Below are 15,521 nucleotides of genomic sequence, written 5' to 3'. Positions count from 1 at the left end.
CGGTGTGCGTGTCTGTCTGTCTGCCCGTTTCCTTCTGTCCCCAGCAGGGACGAGCGCCTTTCCCCAGGGGAGGCAGCAGGGCTGAATAACCAGTCTCCAGCTGCACAGACTTCCGTTGCTCACATCCGTTTATTATTTTAAAACACTGACGAAAACACATCACGCCATGATCTATATATATAAATTTACTTTTAAACAGATATAAATTTATATATATAGGACCTTTAAACCTCTGTATACTCAGGACACAAAGTTCCAGAATAGCTTCACTGGCTACAACAAAAGTATTTCTGTTATGAAAACACAAAGAGGAGGTGCGACTATCAAAAACGTGGAAAAAAAGAAATTAAAAACGAGTGCAAAATGAATGAAAGTGCAAAAAAGCTTTTGTTATCATAATCACGCTCCTTCCAAAATACGCCCCCCCTTCCTCCTTCCAAGGATGAGCGAGCCTCAGGCCCCAGAGGGAAGGGTTGGATTGGAGGCAGGGAGCTAGGCTGCAGCCCTCAGGTCTTTCCCTCTCCTTTGCACCGACAGGTCCCCTCCCAGAGGCTGAGGAGTGAGGAACAGAGGAGCAGGAACGGCAAAGTCACATTCCTCTCACGGCTCCCTCCTCTTCTCCAACACCCCTCACTGCACTCACATCTCCAGATTTGCCTCTGCAGGCGGCAGCTGCCCTAAACCCTCAACACTCCCAGACAATTTGGGGGGTTTCTTTCTTTTCTAAAAGTGCTTGTGATCAATGTGGAAATCACTGGAGGAAGGCAGAGGCAGGCAGCTGTGCTCTGGCGAGGCGGGCATGGCCGCCCTCCTCGCTGAGCTTCAGGCTGGTTGCTCTCACGGAAATGGAGACCTTGGCCTCACACCGTCACGATGCTGCCCATTTCCATGAGAAGGGAAAAACCCCTTCCTGAGAGGCTCCAACTGCTCCTATGCACCCGGAGTCACCTGCAGACCAGCCGCCCCAGAAGACATCCCATGCCCGAGGCTGGAGCATGTGGTGGGACATCTCCCATGGCTCCAGCTAAGCCCTGCCAACACCATCTGCAGCAGCAGGGGCAGGAATGACAGGAGCACATGCTTGGGGGCCTTCACTCAAAAAAATATTTGACTTGAAAAATTCTTCATTGACTTAGAAATTTTGGCTGCAGTCACATCTCTCAGAAAGACCCCAGAGAGGAACCTGTGGGCCAGACTCAGCCCCATTGTCCTCTCCGGCTTCTTAGTGACACGGCAGTAGACATCCCTGTGAGGAGTTTGGTCAGGCAACAGTGGAAAGATGAAAAACTTCAATGCTTCTGCCTTGGTCACAGCTGCCCTAGATGCTCCCTGAGGGGGGGGACTCCCAATCAATGCTCTGTGGAGATGGAGGACCTGCCAAGGCCAGGGGTGCAGCAAACCTTCCTTCTCCTTGCTTCCCTGCTGGGACCAGAGACAACTTCTGCTCACGGAGGACACATCACCCGAGACCCTTGGACCAGAGCCTGCTGCCTCCACAGCCTCAGAGACCACCACATTAAAACAGTGACACACCAACAGTAGAGGAAATGGCATCGTGGTACTTCCACAAACACCCATCCACACATACACACACAATGCTTTGGGTTTGGTTTGGTTTTAAAGGAAACACGAAGAAGGTTTTAACAGTAAATAGCCCTTGACCACCTACAAAACCTGTAACTCTCTCACCCAGATGAACCCAGAAGCTTTGCACCCGAACAGCTGAGTCAGCCTGAGAGGCTGATGAACTGATGCTCAAGACAGCAGGTAAGTGTGTATGACAGAGACCCTCACATCTCGCATCACCCTTCCAGCGGTTTTCCTGGCAGCTGCTCCCTGCGCAGAGCTCAGACCCAGCAGAGACCTGGGGTCCAGCTGTGCAGCCAGGCTCCACAGCCAAGGGGGAGCACCTTGGCAGTCCTGTCCAGTTTGCATCTGCTCTGAGGGAGGTCGAAAGAGCTCAGGTAAGGCAGTACCCCATGGGCACAGCTTCCTGCTGATGCCCATGGCTGGCACAGTCTGGAGCATGCACCTCTGCCTGTTTTGCTGGTGCCCAAGCAGAGCATGGTTTGATTGCACCCAACAGCAGAGCAAGAGCTGGTGGTGTTGGTTGCACCCAGTCTTGTGGGCCAGCCATGGCTTGACTCATGGCTCCTCTTCCCCTTCAGCAGGGATCTTCTGAGCTCACCACCACCACCTCTGCTCTCCAGGGCAGCCCTGTGAGAGACAAGACTCTCCATCCTTCATGCTAGTTTCCGATCTGACACCTGGGTAGCAACTCCTCTCCCAGCACCCAGGGACAGTGCTTAGTCCCTTCCCTAACAGGAGGAATGACTTAGCATGAGGGAATGCAGCAGATGAGAATAGGATGCTTTCATAAGATGATTCCTTATAAGCTCAATAACCATGTCCTGTGCAAGGGTATCAAAAGCCAAACAGGAGCTGTTGCATTCCAGATCACACTTGGAGAGATCTCAGTACCGGTCACACAGAGAGTCTCACAGCTGAAGCTCCCAGGGCTTCTCTTCTTCTCCCTCAGCACACAGTGGCCCAGAAACAGACTCCCCATCAACTGAAGAGACCAACTTCAGGACCATTTACTGAGGATCAAGGGTGACTTGGGGAGTGACTGTGGGACCCAGGGACGTGGATGTTCCTTCCCACTCCCCCTCTCTCCACAGCTGGCCACAACTGCAGTGCTTGAAGAGATGGGAGAAAACAGAAAAAGGAAAGGAGAGGAAGAGCTGCCTAAATCAAACCCAAGCACTGACAAAACAAATACACAGACTAGTTGCAAGTCCTGTGTGAAGAGCAAGCAGCAGACTTTTCAAGAGCAGGTCAAATGTGACCCCAAATATTCAATAACAAAGAGTCAAAATGCTACATTTCCATGGGAAGCCTAGAACAGATTGACCCAGGTGTGACAGCGGCTCCCAAGGCAGTGCTGCTCCAAGACACATTGCTGGTGCACTTGCTAAGATCTCTTCATCCCTGTCTTTGGGCACTGGGAAAGGAGGAAAAATTGTCTTGCTACTGATATGTCATTCTTGGCAATGGGAAAGAAAGTGGACGTGGGACTCAGATCACATCACTGCAGACTATGGAGAGCCCTCGGGGCACGTGGCCGCCTTCCAGCACTACACTACCACACCACTGCTTCAACAGCACCCACAGCAGGCGCGCACAGGATGACAGACCACGGCGAGAGCAATGTGGGTGTTGCCAGTGGACACAGGGACTATCAGAAGCTGCCTGGGACTCTTGTCAGGACCCCCCAGGCATGTTGGCTTTTCTGGCTCTGGAGTCCTAGCCTACTCGGCCTCTCCTCCATTACAAGGGACAGTGTTACATGGGCATTCCCAAAGTGCCTGCACCTTTGTTGAAAAGGTGCTGTGTTACTAAAAGGACAGTAAAAAAACAGTTAACTGCTGAATTTCATTTAGCTCTGCAGGTAAGGAATCCAGGGACAGCAGAAGATCCTGCTCTTCAGACAGCAAAACCTGGGGGCCTAGCGAGGGCAAAAAAGGGGAAGGCAGCGGCTTGGCAGAATCAAGTCAGCCAACTCAGGAACGCCTTCAGAAGTGAGCTGTGGATCTGCCTATGAAGGAATAGGTACTTCTTGTCCTTGGCAGCTGTCTCTGCTCTAGAAAGGGCCTTGCTCCCAATACGTGGACCAAAGAGGGCCCAACTCTCCTTTGCAGAGGATTTTTTTAATTGCTGCAAGGGGAACAAGTTAACCAAGCATCCTTTCCCCCAGAGACATGCTGGCCAAGACAGCCTGAAGCGCAAGAGGAAATGGAGCTTGTTCTGCACCCATCCAGCCCTGGCCCCATGGGGCCCTGGGGCTGCTGCATTACAGTAAAGCACAGATGCTGGTCATGGGCGGAGCAGCAGCAAGGACACATTGGTCCCTGGAAGGGGCAAGAGGTGGGCCACTGGTTCCCAGTGCAGTGAAGGGGCAAAGCAAAGTCATCATCTGGCCTTAGAAGGGAAAGTCAGAAGAATTCAGAGAAAAAGGCAAAGTGAGCAGAAGCTCCTTGAGAGCACCCCTTGGAAACGATGTTAACACAAGCTCCCCCAGAGGAACACATTGAAGGGAAAAAAAATCTCTCAGCTGCTGAGCAAAGCCAGTATCAGCCTTTAAACGGGTGCAAGCACATACGCGGGCAGTCAGTCCCTTCCCTTACCTGGGTGACTTGAGTAGTGGTGTCAGTCCCCAGCTGCTACACCCTCTGCACCGCTCCCCCGTCCCTCAACACACACCCCGAATCGGTGCAGTCACAGCAGGCAGCTGTTGCGTTAAAACAGGCTCGTCCTACATCCACCCTCCGTCCCTGCAGCCACCCCTGAGGCTTGGGGTCAGCCTGTACCCAGCGCTGGAGGAGAAGGACAGTGTGGAGTGGAAGGGAGAGGATGGGAGATGGACTGGTGGGAGAGAGGAGATGCGGCACCCGAGAGGACATGAGCAGGACATGACAAGCTGCGGTCAGTCGGGGAGAATCTCTTCCTGACCGGACAGTTTGGCAGCACCAGTGCTGAGGGAGGGTCCCGATTGGGCCAAGAAAAGTCACTTTAAGGTGTCATCAGCATTCTTGAACATGAGGATGGCATTGTAGATCTTGAGTGCCGGGCCCAGCTTGACACTCATAATCTTGACGATGTCAGCCTGCGTCAGCAAGAGGAATGCCTCGCCATCGATCATCTGGAGAGGAGAGCAGGGACAAAGGCACTCACCGACTTCTTAGGGACAGCCAGCACGGGCATGACCTGGGGACGTGTACAGTTGCACTCACCCTCAGCCAGGTGCCACAGATGATCCCAGGGAGGCCAGGGGCAGGGTTTACCCACAGCACTCCCACGCTGCCCCAGGTAAGCCAGAGCTGGGAACTCACGCGCCCAGGGAACAAGGCAGAGAGAGGGAAAGGCCCTTCCAGGGGCCACCCCTGGAGCTCACACTGCAGCCGGTCCAGGCTTCTGTGCCAGAGCACAACGGGCACAGCATACAGCCAGCAGGCAACCTGCTCTGGGCAAACACCATTCCCTGCTCCAGGTCCCGGCATGTGTGGAGGCTGCCCCCAGCTCAGCTTTGTGTGCCTGAGCACCCTTAAAGCACAGGGGCCATTTACTAACAGGCTGGGACACTTGCTGTACCCAGTGTGCCCAGGATCAGCCTGCCCTGGGTGTACTGCGTGCGCATGCCGGAAAGCAGCCCCTCTGCGCATCTGTCCAGAGGGGTCTAAAAACGATTAACCTGGCTGACAGACAGCAATGCCACTGAACTGCTGTGCTGGTGAGAGGATGCAGACAGGGAAGGATGAATGGGTGAGGAGTAAGCAGCTTCCCTCAGGAGGTGATGCTGCTATTAAGGCTGCAGCACCATCCTCCTCCCGCTCCCTCACCCTAGCCTTCTCAGAGGAGTCCTCCCTCACCCATGGCGGGAAAACAGGGCAGCATAGCTCCTTGGGTGTCAGCATTTCCCTCCTGCCACCATATCTGCACAGGCAGAGAGCTGCACACCCAAATGCAGTGGGGGGCTGCTGCCCCCAGGGCTGCAGGGTAGGATCACTGCCAGGTGCTGGACGTGCTCTCAGCATTCAGCAGCAATCCGTTGCAGGAAGGCCACTGGCCAATTCCCCCCTGCCCTTGTTGGCAAACAGCTGTCCTTGGCCACCTGCACTCATCCTCCAGCCCTTCTCACCTCATCCTTGAAGAGCTTGGCTTGGTCCTCACAACCCGTCAGAGTTTGAACAAAGCTAAAGACCTTGGAATAAACGGAGAAAAATATCAAGACAGAAGCGATGTTTCTGGCTGGAGACCCCCCATGAGCCCACATCCTCACTTCCACAGAGGCATTTTGTGCCCTGTAAGGTAACATGGCTGTTAGAGCAAAGGCTGAAGTTGCAGCACCCTCCCATGCCTAGGGATCACCCTTGGACCAGGGCATAGGTGCTGGCCTCCTCCAGCCCCAGAGTAGCAAATGCTACAGCAGGTTCATCTCCAATGAGCCATCTCCAGCACAGCAAGATGATTCCCACTGAGGGGCAGGGGCAGGACACGGGCACACAGGAGGGTAAGGGGGAAATCAGGCAGGGCTGGCTGCTGGGATTGGTGCCAGAGTTCCAGCTACCCAGGCCTTAAGAGGGGCCATCGCAGATGCCCAAGAAAGTGAATGAAGGTGACGATGAAGAATCTGAAGTAAAGATTTCTTTTTCAGAGAAACAGGGAAGTGACTTCTTATCTGCAGAGTCTATGGTTTAATTTTTTAACCTGGCAAATATGAAACTGATTTATTTGGAAAACTGTAACATGCTAAATGAAGAGACTGCTGTTTGCCTTCATCTGCCTGCCCTGGGCTAGTGTCACATTCAAGCCAAGCAAGAACCTGGCAGTTCTGCATGCGCTTCCCAGAAGCTGCCATCAGGGCTCATGTCTGGCAGCTCTCCACACAGCACCCCACAAGCGTGTCCAGCAGACCGCCTTCTCGCTAGCCCAGGGAAATGGCCACTGAAGCACCTCCGTGCCTGGTGCATGTACCGTGGTGCTGCACAGCCAGGTAGAGTGGTCCCAGCCATGCCAGTGGGTTAGGAGCCAGCACACGGTCTTCAAAAACCATCTTACCTCATCAATGGTCCACTTGGACACTGTAGTTGCTGTGATGCCAGCCACCCCCGGCAGGAGTTTGCAGTGCTGCTCCCAGCAGAGCGACAGGGAGCGGTCAGGGTGGGCAGACAGGGCAGACATGAAGAGCGACTGGTGCATATTGTCTGAAGAAATAGCTGGCAATAAAAATGCAAGATGTGATACAAGGTAGAAGGATGAGAACATCCCATCACATCACATCCTACAAGCCTTGGGGAGGGCCCAGGGCTGGCAACACATGGTCTCATGGGTCCAGGTATCAAGAGCTAGTGGTTGTCCCTTGAATTAATAGGATATCAGTGTATCAAAGTGTTCAGTTTGGTGGGATTGGGTGTGGCGGGGGAAGAAGTTTAGAGACAAGCTTGGCTTTGCCTTGTTCTCACCACCTTCAATCATTCATTTTCCATACTGAACTAGATTTCAATGTCAAATTTCACACCAGAATGCCATCCCATATCATTCAGCTCATTTCACATTTTTAACAAAGCTTTTCCCTTGCTCTCTGCTCCAAGGAGTCAAGGATGGCTCCCAAGAAGAGATCTTCTTCATTCAACCCCAGCGCTGGGGTAGGCAGCAGGACAGCCCATGGTAAAATGGATAGTGGCTGGAATAAATGTCAGTCATCATCTTATGTCAGTCATCAGAACTAAATGCCAGGCAAACTGTTCAGCACCAGTTTCTGTGCTGCAGCAACAATTTGGCACTTCACACACTGATGTTTTGGGGTATGGCAGCCACAAGATGAAGGCACAGCATCCCTGTCTGAAGAGGACAAAGCGCTGGGGAAAATGCACTGCCACAGAGAGACGATCCCAATTCCCTGCCCTAAAGTACTCAAAGATTCACAGACAAACCAAGAGACATGACAAGGGACTTAGCAGAGCTCTGGTAAGAGGCAGGGACGTTCCTTGTCAGATGGTCAACTTTGGCAGTCGACCACAAGCTCCTCACTGGTGTTCACCTGCGTGAGGTCTGACTGAGTGAGCCAAGGAAGACCTGCCTCCAACACCCACCACCCCAGCTCCTCGAGCCTTGCCCCTGTGATGATACCACAGCAGAGGACGGCACTTACTCTGGAAGTCTTCCTGCTGGATCTTCCGGTACTTTGGAGGTCGCCCTCTAAAGAGACAGGAAGACTGATTTCCAACTGGGTTGGGACTGGCCCAAGGGCCCTCCTCCACACTGCACAGAGCAATGCCTTGGCAGTGGGAGCAAGGATTACCTCTCGGACCCTGACCCAAAGGGTTGACAGCTAAAGATACAAAATGTGGGAAGAAAAACCAAGTGAGGTGCCCAACAGAGCTGGAAGGACAAATGCCAGCTGCCAGCAACCATGCTCCCCTGCAGTCAAGGAGCCTCTCTGGCTTGGCCATCCCTCCCAGGGATGGCAGTCGTGGCACAGGGGCCCTGCACTGCTGCAGGGGGCTCACCAGGCTTGCCCCTACCTCCCATGGTGCCGAGATTTCTTTCGCTGAGGGAAGCCAATCGGGTTCCTCTTGCGAGTTGAGGCCTCAGTGTCAGACAAGTCCGCCTTAAGCCTGCCCTGGTTCTTCTCTGCCAGTGGGCACCCTGAGAGGCAGTAATGGGCCGTGAATCTCCCAGTCACATGTCCTGACCCGTCGCAACCTGGTGTGGGGCACTTCCTAGAGAACAGAGGGGAGGCAAGTGTTGGACCCGGCTCGAGCAGCATGGGGGGGCGAGCCAGCAGGGCCACCCCTCTGCCCCGAGCATGGGAAGCCGTAGCCCTGGCCACAGAAAGCAGAGTAAAGACGCGCTGAACAAATTCCAGGAGCGAGGATGCTGGGTGCACGGGCAGGGCACACCCAGTCCCTCCAGGTACAAACACCCATCCCACCTTCTCCGCTGCCGTCACAGTGACCCTGTGCAAGTCACCACAGTGCTGATCAAGCAGGTCATTGGGGTTCACAGAGTCTCCATCTTCCCTTCCTTGCCCCCACAGGCATCCAGACTAGCCTCAGAGTGAGGAGGAAGCAAGTATCATGAGTGTGGCCAGTAGAGAAACCCCTGGGAGCCAGATCTGCCTTCCCCATCCTCATGGATGCTCCACCATACCCACTCCTCTTGATGCCAGCCTGCTCTGCTGGGGTCAGCACTACACCGTGCCCGATTTCCCCTGGAACAGGTCACGCAAGTGACTGACTAAGCTGGGGGAGATGCACTGTTCCTTCTCAGAACTTCCCAGCTCACAACCTCACAGTGAAAGGCATCCATGAGGGGCGGGTGGAACATCATCCTCGAAGCTGGCATCAGTGAACAGCATCTTACAGGCACTGTCCCCTACGTAGCCCATACATCCCCACAGGTAGATGGGCACATAGGGCACCCCCAGGGGCTCTGGGTGCCGCAAGACAGGCGCAGAGTAGGAGCTCACAGGAGTTATGCTAGCCACAGGCTCCGGGCTGCCTTGGGGCCTGGCCTGGGGAGAGCAAGGGCTGCCCCTAAGCAGGGGGCAGAGCCAAGCGTGGGGTGGATGCAGGGAAAGGCTGGTTGCTGGTGGGGGTGGCAGGTGCAGAGGAGCGGAGAAAGGGCCAGCATGGGCCAGCGGGGAAGCTGTGCCCCTCTGAGCTGCACTGGGGAGCTCACCTGTGGTGAAAGCTGTACTTGGAGCTCTTGGTGTGAGGGATGCTCTTGCAGCCCAGGGTTTGGCAGCCCCCATGGGCAGAGGAGGCTGGTTCCTTTGGCCCTAGACCAGGAGGAAAAACAAGGAGAGAGACTGTCACGGCTGTAGCCCCAGGCAGAATCAGGGCTCCGGGCTCCCTGCCTGCCCCAAACAGGGAGGACTTTTCCAACTGACAACTCCATGGAAAAGCTCTTCCTCCCTGCCCATCCTCGGCCAGCACCTGCCCTCCCATTTCTGCACATGGGCAGGTGGCAGTGACAGTGGGGATGTGGCATGCTTTGGCCCTGGTATGAAGTACTGACCCAGGTGCAGGACTTACTGAGAGGAGGCTGCAGTGGGTGTCCAGTTTTTGAGCACCAGCCTATAGGGTGGATGTCCGGATGATCCGCATCAATCCAGAAATCATAGACGTGGCTCCAGCCATCAAAATGGATCTAGGGAGACAAGCAGAGAGGTCACCCTTCAAATCTCAGGGCACCTCCCAGAGGAACTCTGGAGTCCTCTAAGCTGCCAGCAAGCAGCAGGGTAGAGCTGAACTGCAGCACAAGGCTCTGCTCCGCTCCTGGGACCTGGCACTGAGACCTGCCATCCTCCACATGGTGTGCTTCCACAGACCTCCACACACTTTGCCACTGCAACTGGCAGCGAGTTGGGAAGGGTACGAGCAAGCCAGCACAGTGCCTGGACACAGGCTCAGCACCGAGACTCCAGCACCCACCTTTATCCTGTGATCTTCTACATCCTCCACACTGGCCACTCGGATGAAGGAAGGAGTCCTCCTGTCCACTGCCTCCAGCTTCATGTTGACCAGGAAGCCGTGGGGTGGGCGCTGGGGCCAGAAACAACCCAGGTCGGTGGGGAGCAGGGCCGTGCTTTAGGCTCCCGCACCCCTTGGCAGCTTTCCCAACAGCATGCTCCTCAAGCCCAGCTCCCAGCCCTGACCTGTCCAGGTAAGAGCCATCCCAGCTCACAGTGGCAACAGGAGAGAGAGGGCACAGGCCTCCCGGATCTGAGTCGTGTTTTAATAAGATGGGAAAGCTGTGCCCAAGGGAAGAAGGTCTCTAAGAGACACATTTTGGGGATCTATATTGCAGCCACACTTGGCTGGACACAGCTGCTGTTGCTGCAGTTGGAGACAACAACTATCAAGCAAGCCTAAACGATTTCCCATCACCCAGCTCCTGTCTAGCCGAGGGGATGGTCATACTTCGCATTTTTCCCAGTTTTGAACTATTTGCCCAGGATAGCCCTGACTTCTGAACCTTGAGTGTAGATCCGACCCCCAGGCCTGTGGCAGGAGCATACTGAACATCACTTGACTTTTCATAAAAGCAAAGACCTGACAATTAAGAAAACCTGAATTCCTTGCCAGGCACAGTGGAGCAGACGATGTGGCACTCACCACTTTAAAGGCCCAAGCCGGGACAGCAGATGCTCCTGTTTCCTTTAAGTACTTTTCCCAGGTGAAGTTGTCAGGGTCAGGATAATCTAGAAGGGGGAAGATGCAGAAGGTGAGACACACCTGCAGGAAGACAGCAAGTACCCCAGAATGTCCTACTGCCTTGAAGGACCAACCGAGTCTGTGCCAGGCACACGGGAACCTGAGAGACATCAAGAAGTGCTACTATTTTCTCATGGACCATGAAATCCAGGGTACAAGGAAGCAGAAACATCTGGGCCTGCACAGACAGCTTGGGTCCCCATGTCTCCACTCGGCCCAACACAGCCACCATGCTGCACCTGAACACATGTACAGGAGCCTTGGCAGGGGTGTGCCATCTCCCTGGCTGAGGCCTTGCTGAAGAAAACTGCCTGGGCCTGCAGACAAGCAAGGGCCATGGCATTTGCGCCCCCAAGCTCCCCATGCCACCCTGGGAAGCCTGTCCCCAAGGGGATGCGCCAGTGAGAGCTGCGCTCCTGGGCCACTGACTCACCTTGAGGAGGTGTAAGGGGTTTGCCGTGCTCCTGACACCATCCAACTGGGTGGATGTATGGACTGCTGGGGTCACACCTAGAAAACACACCCAAACTCTTACACAGGGCTTAGATACCCAGCTCATCACCACCAGACAGCACGGGCTGCAGGGGCCTAGGGCAGGCCACTTGGCGGCACCCCCCAGGCCTGCACCACCAGCAAAAGCCACTGCAGTCTTCTACAGCACCCTTGTCCCTGAGTGACCCAGGGAACCACAGGCCCTGGCAATGCAAGGGCTAGAGCAGGGGACCCCAGCTCATAGGGGCAGACACAAACACGCCCCAGGTGCAAGCCCTGCCGCAGAGCTGCCCAGGGAACAGCAACCCTTTGCTGTGAGTGGGGAGACAGGCCATGCCTTTCAGAGCTCGGAGCAGTGAGACCTGAGCAATTGGGGGGGCTCATGTCCTGGTCATGGCTCCCAGTAGGTCACAAGCGCACTCGGGTGCTGCTGCTTCACAGGTCTGCCCTGGGACAGAGCAGGTAGCTGCCCAGCACCAGCGAGTGAGGAGCAGCTGGGGACAGAAACCGCTGCAGCCACACAGGTCCTCAGGGTGAGAAGTAAGAGAAGGTCAGAGGGCTCCAACCACAAAGGAAACAGAGTTGCTCTCAGGACCCTGATTGTGCTAACTGGCCATTTTAATTGGCCTTAGCCAGCCTCAACTGGGACACCTCCCTGCCCTGGCCTCAGTCCTCTGCCTACAGACACAGGAGCTCCTTCTAAGACCAGGCCTTCAGTCTCTGCATTGCAGGTGGCCCTGTCTCCCAAGTGGGTTTCACGGCAAGCCCACAGCATGCGATCAGGCCTGTCTTTGCCCCACACTAACTACAGTGCCATGGCAATGTCCCAGGAAGTGACATGGAACAGGTAAAGGTTTGTCCCCCAGCACAGGGGGGTGACCCTCTGCCTCACTGGACCACTGGTGGCCTGTCTGCAGCAGCGTGCTGGGATTGTCCCATGCTTTCCCGAGCACTCCGTCACTCTTGCTGAAGCAGCGGCAGGGTGTCTCCACAGCACTGGCACCCCAGGAGCCTCTGTGCACTTACCAGTAGTCATAAGTATCGTCCCAGTTGTCAAAGTGCACCAAAAAGCGATTGTCGACTACGTCAGTCACTGTGGCAACACAGATCAGGGAAGGGTTCATGCGGTCCACAGCTTCGAGCTTCATGCCCACCTCGAAGCCTGGGGAAGCCTCGTGCTGGGAGGAGAGGGGGGCAGGTTTCTTTTAGAGCCGCGGTCCCAGCGCCCTCCTCACCACTTCCGTTGCCTGCTGCAAGGAGGCACTTGCCCATACCCTCCCAAAACCAGACCCTCCCTGGTCTCCAGGCAGGCCCAGGACCACTTAGGATCCCAGAAGGGCAGTGCCCTGCTGTGCATGCAAGAAAAGAGGCAGAGTGTAAGTAACTCAGCTTGGCCACACAAAGAAAGAGGAAGAGAAATCTTCAGACCCTCAGGATCTTCTATAAGCAGCAACCTCCAAGAGAAAAACAGCCTCCAACTTACACTGATTCAGATTTTGTCACAAAACACTTGTTTGCGGTCACGCTCCTCCAGTGTTAGCACCGACCAATGCCCTAGGTTTGGCAGGAGGAACTGGGATGGGGCCATTCATCCTACCTTGCCTTTATTTCTTGGATCCAAAATCTGTGCAAAATGCTGCATCACACACACTAGTGGGATTGTTGCAGCAATGAACAGGAGGGTTTAGACACAATAAATAACTTGCAGAAGCTGATTTATCGGTAGGTTGAGTTTCCTCTGCAGCTGACAAAGAAACCATCAGCATTTTGCACTCTGCTGTACTCCCACTTTCCTTACCCAAGCTGCCATATGAAAAATAAAGGCAGATACAGAAACAATGAAGACACAAAACAGAGACAAAAGAATTATACTTATGAAACATTAACTGAGGGGTTTTGGCAAAATAATTGTTGACAGTAGCGGATACTTCTCCTCACCAGTACTTTTGCAACAGATTTAACTGTCCATGAGACTGACCTGGATGAAATAGTGAATCAGACTAATGCCAATTTTGGGCACACCAAACTAGTGTCCAAGCTACAGATCCTCAGCAGCAAAGTGTGCCACATCTCATTAAGCAATGCCAGCAGTACATTCTCCTGGCCCTCTGCACTGTGGGCTTGAGAAGCATGGGGTGGACAGAGTAAAGCCCAACATTGGCGGAGGCGTTCTGCTCAGCTGGAGGGGAAGAAGTCACACCTGAACCTGCAGGCTCTGGCAGGAAGGAGAAGCTGCTACTCACAGTGTTTCGGACCATGAAGAGGTGCTTAGGAGCTGCCTGAGCCTTTGTTATCTTCAGGTAGTTTGTCCAGCTGAATTCTTCTTCCTTATAACCTACAACCCCTCAGGAAGAGAAATGAGAGCAGCGAGTTCACAGAGAGCAGCCAGGAGGTCGTGAGGCCAAGCCTGGCCATCCCCCACCAGCTCTCACCCTGCCAGGTGTGTCCTGCTGTGGGCGGACAGGGTCCTGGGAAACCAGGTCCTGCTGTCCACAGCAGCCCTGGGAAACCCAAAGCCCGTGGCTTAGGCCCAATGGCTGATTTTGAAGGGGTGCTAGGAAAAGTTAGCAGTAGAGTGGAAATCCAGAGTTCTCTCTGGATTTCTCTCCTGCCCCAGAGAACATCAGTGCCACCTGCCCTGGGGCACAGCTGCTGGCTCCAGCCTGGCACTGGGATATCCAGGGTGACAGAGCTTTGCCCCAAAACGGGAGCGAGCAGAGATCTTTCGTGTGATGGGTGCCTGAAAGGTTGTCCTGTGGAACCCTCCCAGCACAGCAGCATCCCCTCCTGGGCCCCATGGAGCCACCCTGTCCCCATCTCCAGCTCTACGTTTGGGGGCCCACTACTCATCCCCCTCCTTCAATAGGACCCACCAACTGAGACTTGCTAACTCCTTACCTTTTGGGGGCTGGAGTTTGTGCCCCGTCTCCTCAAACCAGCCAGCGGGGTGGATGTCAGGGGAGTCAGCATTCAGCCAGAAATCATGGCACTCAGAGTAGCCATCAAAGTGGAGGCGCATCCGGTAACCACACACCTACCAGCAGGGAAGGCAGGAAAAGGAAAGGACCATGGAAACCTCCTGCTGTCCCTGGCTGAGCATCGCACGCACCTCCCCTCCCGCACACAATCTCAGCATATCACTTAGGGAAGCCAAGAGTCAATCACAGGCCAGTGCGCAAATCGGGAGGCACATGCCAGTCCCAAAAGGTGTCCAGCACAGAACAACGTAAGCGCAAGGCCACCACAAGCCAGCCCTAAGAAGGGAGGTTCAGGCTGGTGCGTGAGCTGCCATGGTGGGGCACCTTGCTGGGTCCAGCAAGTTTAAGGATCCCCTTTTCTGCACCCGGGGGAGATGCTGGCACAGGGATTTTGGCTAAATGCCATGCTGCTTTAGTGAAATCTCTCCAGCAGCAAGAACAGCAGCCACTGTTGTATGGCTGATCTCCCTCGCTGCCTGGGGAGCACTGCGAGGCAAGGCTGGTTCGGCTGCCACGTGGCTGAGCAGAGAGCCCCACAGACAGAGGGCCTCCAGGGACACAAGGAAGAGCAATGGGATGCTTCCAAACCCTCCATCTCAAGGGCTCAGACCTGTCTGAGGGGCATCAACTCAAAGATAAGAAGCTGTTGCCATCACCAGTCTCTCCCCCATGGCCCTGCTGTGTCAGGGTGATGGAGAGACCAACTAGGCTGGGGCATGACAGCTGCTCCACAGCACTGTCTCCTGCCCCTACAAACTGGAAGAAAACTCCCCGTTTGCTTGACCCAGGTGCTGGAGCACCAGCTCATCTCATGCAGCGACATGCAGGCGAGGGCCCAAAGCCCGTCTCCTCCACGGGCCAGCCGGCAGCACCTCCCCTCCCACAGAGCCTCCCGCTGCGTGGGTGCAAGGAGGAACCAAGGAACATGGGAACCAGAGGCGTCTTACCTCAGCCACTGTCAGGATAAAGTACATAGATGGGTGCTGTGGATCGATCCCCTCCAGCTTCATTCCCACTTTAAAGCCATTCTTGTGCTGGGAAGCTACTTGGTACTGGAAACAAGAATTAAACTACAATGTAAAAAAATGGCACAGGTAGTTGAGTCTAGAACCATCCCAAGGAGCAACCATCAGGCAATGGGAGCTGCTGGGACCAGGAGACTGTGGGCCACAGATTATGTTGTCGTCCAAATTTTAATTCTTTTCCCGTAGAAAAACACGTTCTTCCACCTCCTTGTGGGTTTGCGACTCTTGCTACTGGCAGGACAAGG

At 54.7% G+C, this 15,521-nt stretch overlaps 1 protein-coding gene across 1 annotated transcript in view; it reads right to left on the bottom strand.

The window, feature by feature from the left end:
- Positions 1-4,340: 4,340 nt before the first annotated feature.
- The window catches only part of L3MBTL1 (l(3)mbt-like 1 (Drosophila)), a 20,004-nt gene continuing 8,823 nt past the window's right edge, over positions 4,341-15,521 (bottom strand). The window contains exons 10-22 of the mRNA XM_019473122.1: positions 14,172-14,307; positions 13,517-13,617; positions 12,300-12,451; positions 11,215-11,291; positions 10,683-10,768; positions 9,999-10,109; positions 9,600-9,714; positions 9,244-9,343; positions 8,085-8,282; positions 7,712-7,758; positions 6,619-6,776; positions 5,699-5,761; positions 4,341-4,702 (exon numbers count right to left, since the gene is read on the bottom strand). Of these exons, the coding sequence (XP_019328667.1) occupies positions 4,568-4,702; positions 5,699-5,761; positions 6,619-6,776; positions 7,712-7,758; positions 8,085-8,282; positions 9,244-9,343; positions 9,600-9,714; positions 9,999-10,109; positions 10,683-10,768; positions 11,215-11,291; positions 12,300-12,451; positions 13,517-13,617; positions 14,172-14,307 (1,479 nt within the window). The 3' untranslated portion in view covers positions 4,341-4,567. The remainder of the gene's footprint in view (positions 4,703-5,698; positions 5,762-6,618; positions 6,777-7,711; positions 7,759-8,084; positions 8,283-9,243; positions 9,344-9,599; positions 9,715-9,998; positions 10,110-10,682; positions 10,769-11,214; positions 11,292-12,299; positions 12,452-13,516; positions 13,618-14,171; positions 14,308-15,521) is intronic.

The sequence above is a fragment of the Aptenodytes forsteri genome, unplaced genomic scaffold (assembly GCF_000699145.1).
Source record: "Aptenodytes forsteri isolate BGI_AS27 unplaced genomic scaffold, ASM69914v1 Scaffold38, whole genome shotgun sequence".
Taxonomy (NCBI): Eukaryota; Metazoa; Chordata; class Aves; order Sphenisciformes; family Spheniscidae; genus Aptenodytes; species Aptenodytes forsteri.
The sequence above is the reverse complement of the archived record's forward strand: the minus strand, read 5'-3'. Positions and strand labels throughout refer to the sequence as shown.